Source organism: Athene noctua, chromosome 4 (genome assembly GCF_965140245.1).
Source record: "Athene noctua chromosome 4, bAthNoc1.hap1.1, whole genome shotgun sequence".
Lineage (NCBI taxonomy): Eukaryota > Metazoa > Chordata > Aves > Strigiformes > Strigidae > Athene > Athene noctua.
The window spans coordinates 56,077,101-56,094,499 of NC_134040.1; the positions used below are offsets into that span (position 1 = coordinate 56,077,101).

At 42.5% G+C, this 17,399-nt stretch overlaps 1 protein-coding gene across 1 annotated transcript; it reads right to left on the reverse strand.

Moving 5' to 3' along the window:
* Positions 1–495: 495 nt before the first annotated feature.
* Positions 496–17,006, reverse strand: FAM241A (family with sequence similarity 241 member A). The gene is made up of 2 exons (XM_074905443.1): positions 16,868–17,006; positions 496–4,312 (listed from the first exon to the last, which is right to left on the reverse strand). The coding sequence occupies exons 1-2, from the start codon at positions 16,979–16,981 to the stop codon at positions 4,067–4,069; spliced, it is 360 nt and encodes a 119-aa protein (XP_074761544.1). The 5' UTR covers positions 16,982–17,006; the 3' UTR covers positions 496–4,066.
* Positions 17,007–17,399: the final 393 nt, after the last annotated feature.

A 17,399-nucleotide genomic window follows, 5' to 3' on the forward strand; every position in this document is an offset into this window, starting at 1 on the left:
AATGTCTGTTGGATCTGGCAGAACTAATGCCCTCCTGACCTGCAGAAAAAAAAGAACGAACAGTTTGAAGTGGATTTGTTTTGAACCATATGTTGTTCTGTGCGTATTTAAAAAAAAACCAACCAAACAAACAAATGAAAACTCCCAAACCTTTCTGTGGCACAGCAATTGCCACTTTAAAGGACTTTTCACATCCCTGACAACATCTGGTTTCTTCAGAGGCTGCTCCGGATGCAAAATAGATATGCTGTGAAATAAAAGTTACTTTGCACCATAAAGTTGCCATTATTTGTTAACATCTAGCTCTACTACTTTTTTTTATTTATTTAGCATAACTTGCTGCACACTCAACCACAGATACCTGATGCGGTTTATTCAGCTCTTGTATTGCAATTATTCCTCAACTAGCTGCAAGTTGCAGTGGATATCTGAATGCTGCCCCAATTCTGAAAGGAGTCAAGTAACCTCGAACAACACACCACAAAGAATTCACAGTTCTCATTGATATCAGTAATTTTTATTAGAAAGAATAACAAAGTGCTTTCCATAGAATTCATTTAATACAGATTTTTTAAGAAATACGATTTTTCCTTTTTATATGGACAATTTCGATGTGATGATTTTTTCAGTGCAATCAGGGTTCTCCAAGATTCTCCTACATGTAGAGTTTCTTCTCTGTACACAGTAGTTCAAACATTTATGCATTTGGTGGGTGTGAAACAGTCAGTACTGATGAGTCCATCCTTTAAATAACAGAGGTTATGTAAAAAGATTTCAATATATTACACTGACCAACAGGAATTACATCATTTGTTGTGTAACACAGATTTAAGGGACATAATTCCTTCATACAGTCTTACACACAGATGAATAAAGGTGCTTTCAGTTCTATCAAGAATAATAATCATACATACCAATATGAATAACAGTTTTTACCATATAGACAACAGTGTCCTTTTTTAAAAAAAATTAACCTTCTGCTTTTTAGCTAGGGACATCCTTTGAATGCTTGGTACTTCCTCTGTCTTGAAACTACATCTGGATGGAAGAAAGAACACAATGCTAGGACTGTTTACCCATTCCCTCCTCACTTTTGGCACAGGTTTCTGATCAGATTTCTTTTGACACATATATGCATCATTTCACTGCACTCCATTTTCCACTCTATGTCTGATTCTATCCCTGTCCCCTTTTTTTCCTTAACTCCTCTTTCCTTTCCTGCAAATAACAGGGAGATAGTACAGCAATAGCACAAAATTAGGGCAGATCATTCAGTGCAAATTCTTATACACAATGGAATGTATGAAACCCAACAGGCAAGGGGTATCTTCCATGCAATAGCTGCTTATTATTTTTTTCATTTTCAGTCAACCTAACTCCATTAGGACATCTATTTTTTCAGATCTTTAAAGATTAAAAACTTGTATGAAGGACAAGACATAGTAAGTTACCCTTAAGAGAAATCATATAAAACATTCACAGTACACAATCTTAGTCCAAAAGCTACTTTTCCCTAGAGTACATGTATACAAACATGAACATTGAAAGAACAACGGAAATAACTTTGAGTGAAACAGTCATAGTTATGCACATACTAAAAGGTTACATGCATATAAAGTGTCCTCGCTGAACCTGTCAGTCACACCCATGGTTCATTGTTCCCTGTTCCTTATGTACAGAGCAAAATCACTACTTCAAGGGAATACTACATGCCATCACACAGCACAGGGTCTTTACACAATAGTACTACTGCAACAAGGATATCAGAGACACTTTTCCTACAGGACAGAAGGAACTGGATGAGATCCTCTGAACAGTAACTTGATGGTGGGAAGAATGGATTTTAATTTTTTTATAAAATAACAAGATGCTTTTGTAGTACAGCCCTTACACAGGAAATGAATACCCATAAACCCACCATTATATCTCTACAAATATGTAAAGGTGTAAACAGATGTTCTGCTTTCTAAGGGACTTGAAACAAACCTAAATTTTCCCCCTAGGCACTTGTGAGTACAGAGCTCCTGCCTCTGAGTTCACCTTGTACTTGCTGTTTGCTTTGGGACTTCCAGGTGTGAATAACCTCTGTATCTAGGAACACCACCTGCTGTCAAACATTTCCTTGCCACCAGCGTAACTATTTAATTAGGAGCCAGCCAACACAGGTTGCCATCTAAACATACAGCCCGGCCTCAGTCTCACCCCTCTGCAGTCCTGATGGTTCAGCAGAGCCTCTTGGATCCAGTCGAGGTCATCTGAAGATCTGGAGAGGAGACCTGGCTCCTCAGAAGGTAACTACGCTTTCAATTATGAAAGCATAGTGACATGTCTGCAGATGTCATTTAGGCACATAAAGACTTTAAGGAGCTAGGCCTTCATGTTCACTGCCCTAAATAACAAATATTTCACTAATTGGAAAGTCTGTAAGGACTGGGTCCAAGGGTCCTGGAAACGGAACCCAGCAACCAACATGATCCACGGAGGCACAAAATCAGCCTTGAGAATCTAGCTGCAGGACTGGGATCATGGACAAGCCCCCCTTAACTTCAGAAGTCTCCGGATAAGACAGCATTTTTAACTAATCTATTGTTGATCTCTACTAGTATAAAAAAGTCTAGGAAAAAAGTCACTGCAGAAGTTTAAGTAGTTGTCTGTAAATTTCAAATTTCTATTACATTTCTTTAAGTAAATGTATAATTCCACTCTACTATGCATGAAGTCAATTTTGCTGTTAAGTTTCTTACTAAAAGTAATGTATAACAAACATTAAATTGGTAGGCTATTTACTAAAGACTCCATCCCATTTTACTGTTTTTCTTTAAATAAGGACATTCATCTTGGAAATATTCAATACACCCCTGGTGTTGCTCCTGGGGAGCCAGAGTGAATTTTGCACCTACTCTTGAATGTATATATCCTATTCTCCAATTTGTGCTGCCCATGATATGCATCTGTAGATATGTATTTTTGTTGCCTAGCATGGAAATGAATCAGTTAAGACTACTAAATAGAATTACCACCTCATTTCAACTATGTTCTTGCCCTGCATGAGGAAACAGGTTTGATTTGCTTATGTATGCAAAGCTTCCAGCTCGTGTTGGGTCCACACTGCAGAAAATTAGGGAAGCGTTGAGATCTGATCTGATATCTATCTGGTTGTTCAGACACTTCACACAAGACCCAGAGGAAGCAGACAATATTCTAGCATTGCCATCTGAAATGGTAACTCTCCAAACTGCAGCTGTAACTACCTATAAAGTCCATGAATTATCCAAACATTTATCTTCAGAATGAGGGCTGGGGGAAAGAGCAAGTATAAAGAAAAAAGAAAGAATAATAGCAGCAGGAACCAAGTACATTTCCAAAACTAAGGTAGAGATATATTACACCATTTGGCCATTATAGGACTGTGATTCCTCCTAAACAACAGCTGAAGCCTTGTGTGAAGTCACTAATATTAGTATAAAAGCATTTTTCTGGCACAGCTTGTTTCCTGGGGAAAAGCTTGCTATAAACTATACTAACCAAAGATGCTTTTGCGTCAAGAAGTATTCACCTTATGAATGCTTGTCATTGTAGATTTGTTAGCAAACTTCCCTCATGCAGAATTAGCTTTTCAGCAAAAAAAATACAGCAAATTATGCAGATTCAGGGAACAAACAGCACACAGGCCCCCCTCCCCCCCGCAATGAAACAAAACACTCACATCAAGTGTCCTCTTAAAACCAGACAGAAAATTTTCACGATACAAAGCAAGAACATAGGGGGAGAGTGGGGGAACAAAAAGCCAATCCTTGGACTAAGGCCCCAAGAGTGCAGAAAACAGTACATTGGTCACCATTATATTACAAACATGTCCTTTTTTGCCCTTCAAAGATGTAGTAGAGCACTGCTGACTTTGCTTAAAATGTATCATTTTAGTCCCCTCACCCCAAATGTTGGAAGTTCAGCAAATGTAATTTGAAGCATTGCAGCATTTGATATGCCACCCATTTACTTAAACACATAAATCCACTGACACAGTGACAGTGTTGAAACACATGATGTGAACAGCATCTATAAAATTCTACTGTTGTACATAAATAATGACAAGGCACAGAACAGCAACCAGTCCAAGAGCTTGTAGGCCAAGAAACCAGAGCATAACCCAGAAGAATATAATTATTACAGGTTCTACTATCCGCTCTCCAAAGTACATCCTTGTGAAGCCTATTCTGATAAGGCTTTTGTTCAGTTCGCCAAAGAGAGTCCCCATCTTTTTATAGTCATCTACTACAGGTTCTGTGGTGTGGTTTCTTTGTTCTTGCTGGACCTGAGGACAGAACACAAAGGTAGAAAATAAGTTGTATGATCAATTCTTATTACTGTGATTCTGGACAAGACTCAGCTGCTTCTGTTTGAATGTGTAAAAGTAAGATGTACATGCAATAAAGCTACTCCTAAATAGCTTGTGACCAGTACAGTGTTACAGATGACACTCATGTGTCCAAACTTGAGACATCTGAAGTGATACTACAAACATATGATGGTCTGTCTCCCCTCCAGATGCCACTCTAGAGGGGTAAAACTCTCCTGTAGGTCACATATCTTACCTGTCAGTGCAATGTGGATGTCAGGGCAACCAAAACAGAATTAGATGCCTGTAATTTCAAGAAGGGGATTTGACTGAAGTAGATTTGTTATAAATTATTTCCAGAATATCTTCAGAACCACAAGAAGAATACAAAACTATTAAGCATGAACTATAAAGTATTTTGTACCAAAGCCCAGAGAACTGAAGAGCTACTACCACCACTGAAAGAGGCACCCTGGATTTGACCAGGAAGAAGGCAAACATCTATCCCAATGTTGGCATAGAAAGCTGTGAAAGTCAGGCAAAGGAAGACAGGCCCAAGGACTACACAAATGCAAGGTGGTGGTACAAAGGAGCAAAGAGGAGTGGAAACGAGTTCTGTGCTTTCCCAAAAAAAGACAAATGATGGGGCAAATGCATAGGAAGGCAGAAGCACATCTTTAGATGAAGATGACATGTTTAATCATCACTGCAGAAAACATGCAACTGTTTCAGCATGTGAACTGTAACTGGATGAGATCTTGAAACCCCATCTCTGCTTCCCAGTGCCCAGAGACCCTTTGCACGAAGCCTTATTACCTTGTGTTTGGTTATGACAGGGCAAACACAATTTCAAGATGATGAACATGAGTTTTCTAATCCTTCCATTAGGCAGCAGTGAAAACACATGCAGCAGGTATTCTTCAGATCAATAGGTCCATCAAATTGCCTGCAAATTCTATGTGCAATTAGTCTACACCTGGATTCAAAGCAAACACTATCTTTAGTTCTGCCTTCAAGGATGAAAGCTGTTCTGAGTCCCCAGTTACACACCGTGGTCTCAGTCCAGAAACAGAAATTCCTGCCCACAGCAGTGCCAGGTTCTCCATTAGAGAGCAAATAATAAAGTGAGTTCCCCATTCCTACAGAAAAACATTCAAAGACCAAAGGAAGATATTATTTTTTTTCTCTAGGCCAGACTTCAGGCCACAATGCAGAACCTTCTGACTGAATGAAGGTTGAGTAAAGCACTACAGCAGCTACCGAACAAAAACTCCAACAAAATTTCTACAGTCCCTCAGCTGTGTGTGCTTGTGTATTTTTTTATTTGCTTATTCATACAGATTTCAGTTTAAGCTTCAGTACTGATTTCCAGAAAGGGAGGGGTGCAGGAAGCCTAAACAGTAATGAATACTGAGTTCAGTTTTTCTGCAGTTCTACAGAAGAGCCTGGACATGGAAAACTGCAGTACTGGAGGTTACATACTGACAGTCACTGCCTTGTCTCTTTCCAGCCCACTTCTCAGGCCCGGGTTGTTTTCTCCCCCTCACTGGATATGGAAACTCCAGTTTTCAGCATTTTGGCTTTAATTGTGCTTTATTTAATTCAAATAAATGTTGACTCTTCGTTAATTCCAGTATTTCAGAACTAGTCTCTTCAAGAAAGGCAGAGCCTCTCTTGAGCCCCTGCGGACTTGGCAGGGCCGGGCCTTGCCACCCCGGGGAAAACAATGTTATTACAGAAACTCTCATCCCACTATTCCCAAAGAGCACAGGGAGACAAGCAAGCTATTAACCTAAGTGGTATTTTGATCACAACAATTAGGGAAAAGAGAAACCATGTGCTGGGAGGGGAAAATACATTTATTTGCTTCCTGCATGCAGAGACCACAGGGAGCATCTGCCTACGGGATGGTGGTGGAGGTGACAACAGCACAGATCATATCAAGAAGCTCAGAGACCACTTCTGAGAAAAACAGTTAACGTGTGCAGGACAAATCACTACATTTTCCAGCAAAGTACTTAGGCTTTGCGTCAGCGGCCAGTGCAACCAGGAGGGGGAAAAACAAATTAATTACTTCTTTGCCTCTGGATTATGAATGGTACTCAGCAACGTCCTGGAATCCTTCACAGAGAGGACCAAGACTATCTTATCTCATCCTCTCCTTCTCAAACAAGGGTAGATGCATGAATCCCTAAAGAGATTACACAAAGCAAGCTTCTAGACACAGAGACTGACAAGCATGTGTTTAACTACAAAACAAGTGTCAAGTATTTTTCCAAATATTTTCAAGAGCTTACAAAACCTTTCAGAACCATCATGGAAATTCTCAAGATTTCAAAGTCTGCTTCAGTTAATTCAGGCTGAGTATGTCTTGCCTCAGGCAACTCAGCAAAAAACAAGTCAAGCTGAAAACAGACGATCATCTGTAAAACTCAGATGGCATATTTTTCTTTACTACTACGAAGTATTTCACATGCTGGACAAATACGTTTCTTCAGAGGTGTAGCTGAAATAGAGCCATTAGGGCAAACACCAGTGATGTTATCATACTCCAGATTGCTAAAAAAATATTAAATAAGCTTTAACGTTGCAACCAGAAATTCTCTCACTAATTCAGGGCAATAGTATAACAGCGAACAGTCACACACATGTGCCAGTAGCTCTCACACCACATCCTTAGAACCAAATACCCTTTTTCCCCCTAAAAACACTTTCTAAACTTTTTCATAAATGATCTGTCTTCAGCAAGCAGGCAGTTCCAGCTGATTCTTAACTTCCACAGGACTATTCTCATATTAAACCTCACTGAATGAGCCTGAAGCTAGACAGACACTAGCATAACGCGTCAAGAGAGATGTACCTATTCTGAGCAGCTCCCCTCCTCACCAAACCAGAGCTTCCTCATTTAAAAGTGAAAGAAGTTCATTCCAAAGTTGATAGTTTTAAAAATCAACCCAGCTTTGGCTTTATAACTTTTAAGAATTTTTTGTGTATCAAGAGGAGTGTAGGGAGTTTCTTTACTAGCACTAGCCCCAGAGAAAGCATGCTTTCAAGGCCTTCACAGCAGCTCTTCTCCTCATAGATAACACATGCTATGCAGGGGGCACACCCCGACTTCATTTCATCACAGAATCATAGAATGGTTTGGGATTGGAAGGGGCCTTAAAGACCATCTAGTCCCAACCCCCCTGCCATGGGCAGGGACACCTTCCACTAGACCAGGCTGCTCAAAGCCCCGTCCAACCTGTCCCTGAACACTGCCAGGGAGGGGGGGCAGCTACAGCTGCTGTTTCTTCAGAGGAGATGAGCTCCATTGCGCTGATAGTTTTTGTGACCCTCCTCTGGACCTGCTGCAACAGGTCCACACCTTTCCGCTGCTGAGCGCTCTAGACCTGGACACAGTAGTCCATGTTTAGTTTCTATTTTTGACTTTAAATTATTTAAAATTAGAGTTATATGAACAGAAGGAAGTGTCTGATGCATCCTGTTGCTTAGCACATGTGCACAATGTTCTTCATGAGCCTACTGCAGTACCTGAAGGTTCCCATCAAGCACACAGTTTTCCCTTGTCTCTTTAGATGTATGGCATTATAAAATTTCTCTTCCCGTTCAAAATGGCATATTTTCATCAGCTGTTGTCTGCTGCATCACACTGTTTACTGTCAGAAGTCAGAACATGAAGATTCAAACTCTGAAACAGTTTGCTATGGAAACCATGTAACCAAATTTACCCAGCTGTTACAGACAAACGGCTTAGGGGCTTGGATGCTTTAGGACTAATGATGTGCGCTCTCAGGTGCAAGATTCCATAGAAGTACCTTTTTTCAGAATGAAAGTCCCCAAGGAGGTTGCAAAGGAGACACTAAACGCAAGTTCCGCCCACTTCCAGCACAGCTGGTGCTCTATATCCCTGAAGTGCTTCTAAAAAATCTCCCACGTAATTGAATGTTTTCCTGGGCTAGCTTTAAAACAACAGAGAAGGTAAAGTCAACTCAGCCTACTGAACCCAACGAACATCCGGCTGTGGCTTCATCGGTTATGTTCATCATCAACATAACACACAAAATTACGTGTGTTCTGACCACTAAATCCCCTTGCTTATGGCAAACTTCCACCACATTCACTCAAACTCTGCTGCCTAAATCCAGGAAAGCACATGGTAAGTCACGAGCAGAGGCCACTCCATACCAGTCTGACAGCAGGAACTTTTTCTTGCTTACCCTCTTCCCATCAAGGGTGTTTTGACCATGCAGAGAAACACGAGAACCCATCTGAACATACCCCCCCCCCGCCCACAGAAACCATCTTTGCAATGCTTCATATGCTACTCACTGAAAAGGGTAACGTTAGCACTGAACTTTTCACAATCATTTAAGACTCATCCCTGCCTGTAACCTCCTAAGTCTAAAGTAGCCAGTTCAAGGTCTTTTCCCTTCAGATTGCTGGGAACGCGCAGTTCCTGCCCCTGACCATTTGCAGATAATACCGAATAACTTTGCCAAGCCCTGGGAGGATGCAGATCAGAAACAGGTCCAAATGGGACACAAACCTACCCAACATGCTTTGGAAGTTATTTTCCTGTGGCTAATCAAAGACAGCATGGAAGCACAGATTTAGCATTCATTTTTTCTGCTGTCAGCAATGCTAGGTCACTGAAGGACAGTATCAGTTATGTCCTTGCACAAAGACTAGATGTCCTTACAAGGTGTTGCCAACAAGCTCTGCCTGGAAACCCCTACAGCTTCTTTTAGGGCCATGGCCACTGATGCAGCACTCTCCTCTGCAAGGGGCAGAGCCCTGTGCCCACACTCAGGGCACCCCACACTTGGTGGATGTGGCAGATTTGCTGGCCATGCACAGATCACACATGACAAACTACTGCAACATCTGTGGGCAGGTGAATCCCTGTGTGCTCAGGGTTGCCACCCCTGCCAGAACAACTTGGGCCTTCCAGGGCTCATCTCCGGAAAGAAGAAAGCGGTCTTAAAGAAGTGACTAAAGCTGCTCCTGCAGCTACAGCCCGTGCCTCCTGGAAGACAGACAGCCTGGCTTCATCCCACATGACTCTGCCACAAGGCTAGCATGATGGGTGAAGTGCTACACGGTCACCAGGAAAGGCAGCAGTGGGCTGGGCGAAATGTCTGGGAGAACCACAAACTGAACGACTCTAAAGTAACTGCAATGATTCTCAGTCCTGTAACTTCACCACTGCACTAGCCATGAGGAGAACATCTAGTTACGGTCTTGCCCTTCTAGGCATTTAATCTGCTGAAGCAGCAGCTTGGTCCAGAGTTTTCCACACTTAGCCTAAGAATCCAGAGATGGTTTGTTTGGTTTGGGACTTTTTTTGCGTGTATGAAAAAAAAAAAATCTTAAGTAACTCACTTGAGTGAAATAATTTGATGAAGTTCAACAGCCTTTGTTCTGTGGGAGGAGGGAGTGGATGAACGTAAGGAATCTGCTCCACCTAAAGATTCAGGCAGTTAAAAAAAAAATCCATTCAACTACTCTGAATATAGAAGATCCTTCAAAACAAACCAAATAACATCCCTCTTTCTATCTTTCATAACTAACGAATTGAAGAAACCTAACGAATTGAAGAAACCCCAACAGTCTTCGTTGCTCAGGCAACTTGAAAAATTCTCACCCCACAATCAGCTTGACAACAACACCAGGCCAAGTACAAGTCTATTAGCTTCTCTTTTCTTGCATCGACTACCCAAAAGAGCATTACACAAATGTGAACTCCAGCAATGGAGGAGAAGAGTCCAGTGGATTGAGAAAATTACTGCTCTCCATGTAAAAGTCTGTGATTTCACAGTTGAAAAATGCTGCTGGGCAAAGGCAGCAAAGGGAGTGAAGTAGGAAAAAGGTATCCACAAAGTTCATCTCCAACACAGAAAAGCAGCATTGTCTCCAAATTGTTTGTGACATGCCTCAGATCACAACCAGTCACATTTACAGTTATAAAAGGAAGAAAAAGAGATGACAAATAAGAGAATTATTTACACATTAGAGAAGACATCCCTTTTGAGTTTAACAGCAAATATGTGTTTAATAACATCTAAATGAGATGTTAAAAAACGGATAAGAAAACACACGGATATCATTTACATACTACTCACATGTTTTCTTTTTTTTCCAAGTAAAAAGTTTCCTCTGCAGTATTTAATTGCTCACTATCTATTTTACTGCAGTCATGGTTATTTTTACTCCAGGGAACAGGTGGTACGTCTAACAGCTGAAGCACATAGACACCTAAATGTCAAAAAAGCCACTGAAATGTGACTTTAAGAACATGCTTACTTACTGAAAAACACTCCTGTATTTTTGAAAGATGGAACATTAATGTCCAGAAGAGACAGCCTCAAAGTTATCTCTTTTTAGAGGATGCAAACTAAAACTGAAAATACTTCAAGCTCAATGTTACAGAAAAACATGAAAAGAAAATGAGCAGATGACAGAGACCAGGATGAAAGAAACCACAAGTTCCCTCCCCTCCAAAATAAGAGAACAACTTCTGCTGGGTGCAGACAGGGACACGGACCAGCCAGCACACAGCTCCCGATATCTGATAGTTAGGTAGCCAGCAGTGTAAGTCCTGGAGGAACGAATTACCTATCTTGCTGGTACTTGCCATCTGACCGCCCAGTGTATTGACATGGACAGGCTTTAGAGATTTGCACTGAACAGCAGATTCCCAAGTCATGGCCTCCTCTTTCTCCAAACCACAGCTTTGCCCCATCGCAGGGGCAAAACTCTATGACACACGGGCCAGCTGGGTGCAGGCTTTCCGCCTCCTACTCCTCCACATATGCAAAACTAGACAGTTTCGTTACTAGTAACACCTAGCATGTGACCAGGATTTCACCCTGCTTTCTCATACTTCAAAAGACTTCTTATATTTAAATTAAAGTGAAATTTGCCCAAGAAAGGCAAATAATTTTATTGAAAATGTTTCTGATTTGCCTCCTCTTCTACTATAGCAGGAAGAGAGCACTCTCCCTTCGCATCCTTTGCTAGGATGAAACTAATGATTAGTATTTGACCTTGTAAATGTAAACAGTAAAAAGATCTTGATACTAAGCCAACAGACTATTAAAACAATGAAATTAATTTCAGCTGTCTGGAGAAAAACCCAAACCAGGTTAATTTCTCTAGGCTAATTTTAATCTCAATTTAAATCTGAAAAGATTTATAGATTAGGAAATGAGAAAAAAATCCTACCTCACAGATGAGAAATGGAAGAAAAACTAAGTTTAACTTGTTTCTCTGGAAAAAAAAAAAAAGGCAAATGCAAGAAAACTAGAAAAATTCTTATTACCAGAAGTACTTTACAACAGCTACCTATAAAGTGACATACTTAGATGGAGTAAAAATAAAAAAAATGCAAAACAAAGATTGGGTTAACGTTCATTTCACAGCAAGAATCTAGACACCATTTACAAAATAGAAACAAGATGTTTCTATAGAAACAAGCAACGGCACCGGATTCCCTTTAGTCAGCTTTTACTGCAACTCAAGTTCAGGATCAACAGTTGCTGGAACAAACTTTGAAATACTGGGAGCGGTTCTGTGTTAAGGAGATGAAAAGGCTTTTCCAGTTACTGAACTTTGTGTGCAGAGCAGAGAAGGCTTCAAGAGCAGTAGAGGCTTCCCTTGATAAACTGTGTTTGAGCCCCATGATTTCAGGAGTAAATTTCCCCCCTAACAGCACCAGATGAGAAAGTGTCACAGACAAGAACCAGCATGGGAAGGTCCGAGGGAGAGGAAACCTGCCTGTCCCCATGTTAAGATCTGCTGCCTTTCTCTCCCATTTTAGGCTGCTGTTTACACTCTTCCTTGTCTCTGTAACTTGATCCTGGCCATGCTGCAATTTTACATAGAGACTAGATCAAAAGCAAATTCTGATCCGTGTTTTCCTTACACCTGCAACACTTTATTTCCATAGGATTTTGTTTACCAAGGTTCCCCACTAAAACTGGTCAGCTTGGCCCAGCAACAGGCTTGCAATTGCTCAATACATTACATGCAATACGTTCAGCATGGAATCAATGCACCGGCTTGCTGAAAAGCAACAGCTGTTAATTTTGCCTTTTAAGGAGAAGAGATTTCTATTCGCTTCTATTTCCAGAACACTTTTAAGAAAACTGGATCTTCACTTTATTCAAGCAGAGCATGCTACTGTAGGTGCTACGGGTATGTCTGAAGGGGTTTTTCTGTTTTATTTCAAAAGCTGTGAAGCCTCAGAAAACCCAATAATGCTTTTCAGAAAGTGATTAATCATGTATTATTTTGTAGCTATGAACCTCTGCATCAGAGTTAAATTATTTGTAGAGACAGAACAAATTTGGGATTAAGCCCTCCCTGTCAGGTATTACTATTTTCAGTTTTGAAACAAATCTCAACAACTTTAAGCAGGAAAAACCTATAATTTTCACATTATCTGTGTGGAATAAATTAGAAATAGGTTTCTAGCCTTAGGCACCACAGTTTCCACACATACAAGTTTACTTTAAAACATTCTTGGCCTCTACTGACTTACGACCAAAATGATACCATTCAAGGCAACACAGCGCACATCCATCCTACAGTACAACGAACAATGAAACATTTACATAAGGGATGCTAAAAGGGTGTTGAAACTATCCTCTGATTTTGTTTCTGCTCATTCTTTCCACGCTGGAGAAATACTAGTGATATTGGAAACTTATTCAAAAAGTTGAGGACTTGAACTCAGTTAAGATACCTATAACCCTTCAACATAACTGTCAACAGGAGACACCAAAAACCTTTAGCTCCTTTAAATCTGAACCCACCTATTAGAAGATAAAATACTCCAGTTACAGAGATAAAACACCGCTTGAAATAACAGTAAAACATCCCAAAGGGTTACAAATTCAGGTTAATGAAAAGGTGATTGTCTAAGCTAATTCATCTGCTTGTGAATACATGTATTACACATTAACTCTGCATTTAGACATTTTCTAGAAGCATGAGCTGTCAGACAGCACTTCGGATTCTATGTATCCTAAAACAGGGTGAGGTGGAGATCCTGGCCTCACTGAAGAAACTGGGAATTTTGCCATTGCCTTCAAGTTAGACTAGAGACTAAAACCCATTACTGCCCAGATAGACAATTTTCAGTACAGAAGAGAGCCACAGTGCCACAGCTTTCAGGAACTCTGTCTGGTGTAACACAGCTTGGCTTCAAAGTCCCTATGGATGGACTGAGTGTTGTGTCTCCTGCTAACACCACCTCGTGCCCTACTGTAATGCAGGACTTTTGCCTCACCTTTTGTTATTACATGCTTGCATTCATTCCACATTTCCATTCTTATTTTGTGGTTTAATTTATAGGTGTCAATGAGATTTAGACTGCAGTAATATGACAAAAACTAACCTATTTTAGAAAGTGGGTTAAGGGAAGGAGATTTCAGGTCCTTAACTCTAGAGATACTGAAAATAGAGGACAACTTGTCTGACTAATAACTATCAACAGTTAGGAACAACTGTGAACTTGCAGGGTGAAGCAGCAACCTACTCCCGTGGCTTCAGGAGCAGCTGCATCTTTCAGTGGCTTCACATACTACTTGTGAACACCAGTAACGCAATACAGCAGAGCTGGAAGTAACTAACCAAGGTTCTGCAGCACTCCTAAGACTTAAGGTTAAACGTAATTATTCTCATCTTTGCATGCAAACCTACAAAGGATATTAATCACATTATCATCATCCAGTTCAGCTTTTAAATCTGATCACTGAAGTAGGTAATTCTACAGCCTATTACAATAATGAACTCCAAGAGCTATGTATAACATTCAGTAACATAGTCTTCTTTTAAAAATGCACCTGTCAGCACCTGTTAGTAATTTTATTAAGCATGTCCTTGCGGATATAATAATAAGCTTCAACAGAAAATTAAAGCTAGAGGGTTTGGCGTTAAATAGATTTATTTCCTACAGAGTATTCCCTTTTAAAAAAAAAATATTAAAGGGTGTATACATTATTATTTAGCTCCTTCTTGTCAGGAAGGTAGTCTTTTAGCATTATGTTACTAGGTATGATCTGACACAAACTGAGTTTATTTCGGAGGAAACAGGAAAAGGCAAATCACACCCAGGTTACCAGCCCCAGATCCTCATCTAAAAGAAAAAAAAAAAAAAAACCTCTCAAAAAAGGGCCAAAGAATTTGCTCTCATGCAGGTTTTACTTTACACCAGCTGAGAGAAGTAAGAATTTGCACCATTGTCAAAGCAGATTTTGACCCATTTCTCTCACATCGCAGGTAACACCAAGGTGGTGCGCGCATTTATACTTCAGGAGAACCACTGAAACAGGGAAACACAGGCTGAGAAGCAGCGGTTTCGTTAACAGTGCAAACACTCTCAGCAAACACAGCGACAAAGCTAGGCATCCACGAGGGGTTCCAGGTGAGGACCCCCCCTGGAAACAGAATTCCCGCCCGCTGGAACGGCAGGGTTCAGCAGCAGCCCCTCCAAGAGAGCAGAAAGGGCAGGGGGAACCGATTATTTTGAGAAGCCTGGACACATTCATGAAAGCAAAAAGGTGACAGCATGTGACTAGGCTTGATGACCAAAGAGCCCCTCCAAATCAAGCTACATGTCTATGCTTCTCTTAAACAAGAGAATCTGGGACCTTCTGTCAAACTCTGAAACAAGTGTACATACCACGAACTCCTCACCTAGCTTTAGTCTGCCCTACACTTAAAAAGAAAATACTGTTTACTTATCAAGCTATGATTATTTTTACCATTATTTTATACTATTCACATTCTCTATGTATATTAACTAAAGGCAACTGATATTCCTTACTTCGAAATCTATTCTTTGCCCAGCTACTGGCACCTCAGTATACAGAAAAAATACTCTATGCTATGACAGTAAAGTATTTCCAGTAAACAGGAAGGATTTTTCTTTCTTCCTCACGGCCTAATTAAAACTCACGCCTTGCTATCCTAATGTTATGCCCCAACTTGTCAGAAAGGGCCACGATCACTGCCTGTACCTCTGAAAGTGGGAAGAGAGTTTCTCAGGCAAATGTGCCTGTGGCCACCCAAGTGGTACCTTTACCAACTTCATTTTAATATATGTTTAAGCAACACTGGAAAGCAGTTCTTCAGCCTGCACCATCCCCTGAAAACACACCACCACTTCTCTCCACTAAGAGAGAAGCAGTGGTAACCTGCTGGGAGCTCCCTCCTTAGAGAGGAGTTACAACCAGTTCGAGAACAGTAACATCTGAGATGATCTGATGAAAATTTTTAATCGTTCTCTCCAGGGAAGACAGCAGCCAGAACCAGCAAGTATTTCTGACTCTCCTCCTGTGATATCCCGCAGAAGCACTCGAGGACACAGAGAGGGGAATTGCTGTGCCTCTCTTAGGGCATCTGGCCTTACCCACATTTAGGTACGTGCCCTGCTCTGACCCATTTTTCTAGAGAAAGGGCCAAGGAAGATGCACTGACTTACATAAATGGTCACCGAGTGAATTCTCAAACATCAGCATCCTTCAAAAGTGGCCCACTTCTAGCTGGCACATCAGGCAAGTGCTACCAGACACTTTCAAATATTAAGCTTTTCCAGCTATGAAAGGGCTCACCTACGGCTGAGTGCAGTCACAACCATCTCGTAGGAATTTTCAACAGAAATGATTAACAAATTAAACAACACTGTAAATTACTCCGGGATGTACTCCAGCAGCTCTGTTTGCCCTGTGCAATTATCAGTGCTACTGCATTTCTCTTACTTAAGCGCTCAGGGTATTCAGAGTGGATCATTACATTTTAGTATCGAGTACGAAAGAGGCTGCGGGTTTTCTCCTTTAAATAAAACATCAATAAAGATGCATTAGGAGCGCTGCCTTTGTCTACGCACCGGGACAACGCTGCCTGCAAAACAAAGAGTTCGTGGAAAGCCATTTTACAATTAACAATGGGGAAACGCTCAAGAGGAAAACCCACTTCCATCCACCATGCCACAAAAATGCACACCCTGAAGAAAGCAGACAAGTCCAAGAGTTGGTATTTTTCACTAATTACAATACATTCAATTCCGTAAGTAATAAAGAAATTACAAGCTTAAAATGTCCAAGCGAAGAAGCGTAAGTCTTTAAGAGACAAACCGAGAGCTGAACTATTTGGGGAACTCCGGGGATGGCAACAGCCCCCCAATTATTTCCAGCGAGATGTTCACACGTGGCCGCTGTGCTGGGGCCGCCCCGCTCCATCCGCTCCCACCCTGTCCCACACGGACTGAGCGTCGCGGGGGGCAGAAGGGGGCCGGGGGTACACGGGGGGGCTGCTCCAGCATCGCGCGGGGGCAGCCCCACGCAGCTCGGCTGGGTTGCATAAGCCCCGCCGCAATGGAGCGCCGCGGTAACGGCAGCCCCACCGACGAGGAGCCCACGGCAGTTACGGTTTACCCCAGCCGACGGCAGCGCGGGGGGGTGGGGGGTGTGATAGGCGGGGGGGGCGGCCCGCCCGCCCAGCCCCTCTCCCGCGGGCACCCACCTGCTCCTCCGGGCGCCGCCGGTGCCGGGCGGGTGCGGGCCCCGCTTCCCGCTGGCGCTCCCCGAGCGGCGGTGCCGGTGACGGCGGCGGCGGCAGCTCCGCCGCCGAGCCCATGGCCCCTCCGCGCCGCGCGGAGCCGCGCGCTCCCCGCCGCCACCGCCGGGCGGGGCGGGGCCGCCACGCGAGGGAGAGGCGGGAAGGGGCGGGCGGCCGCGGCCCCGGGCGGCGGCGGCCCCTGGCACCGGCCCCGCGGCGGGGGGTGGGGAGGGAGAGCGGGGCCGCCGGGGGCTGCGTCCCGCCTCTAGCGAGAGCCGCCCTGGGCCTTCGGGCTCAGAACCGGTTGCTGCTAATTAAAGCAAAAAATCCATATTCCCCCCCGCCCCAGCCCCATTTCCCAAGCTTGTATTGGAACCAGGAAGCGCCGGGCGTTGATGAAGGTTAATTTTAGCACCGCTCCTTGTTGGTGTCTCCGGGGAGGAGTGCCAGGCTGGCAGCCTGAGATGTGGCATTGGCTCTTCTCCCCCAGAGAAGA

Bases quoted from the DNA above. Each gene is read 5' to 3' on its own strand.
- FAM241A (XM_074905443.1), bottom strand. From the start codon at position 16,981: ATGGGCTCGGCGGCGGAGCTGCCGCCGCCGCCGTCACCGGCACCGCCG. The intron at 4,313-16,867 runs GTGGGTGCCCGC...TTCTGTCCTCAG, and splicing joins GGCGGCGCCCGGAGGAGCAG to GTCCAGCAAGAACAAAGAAA.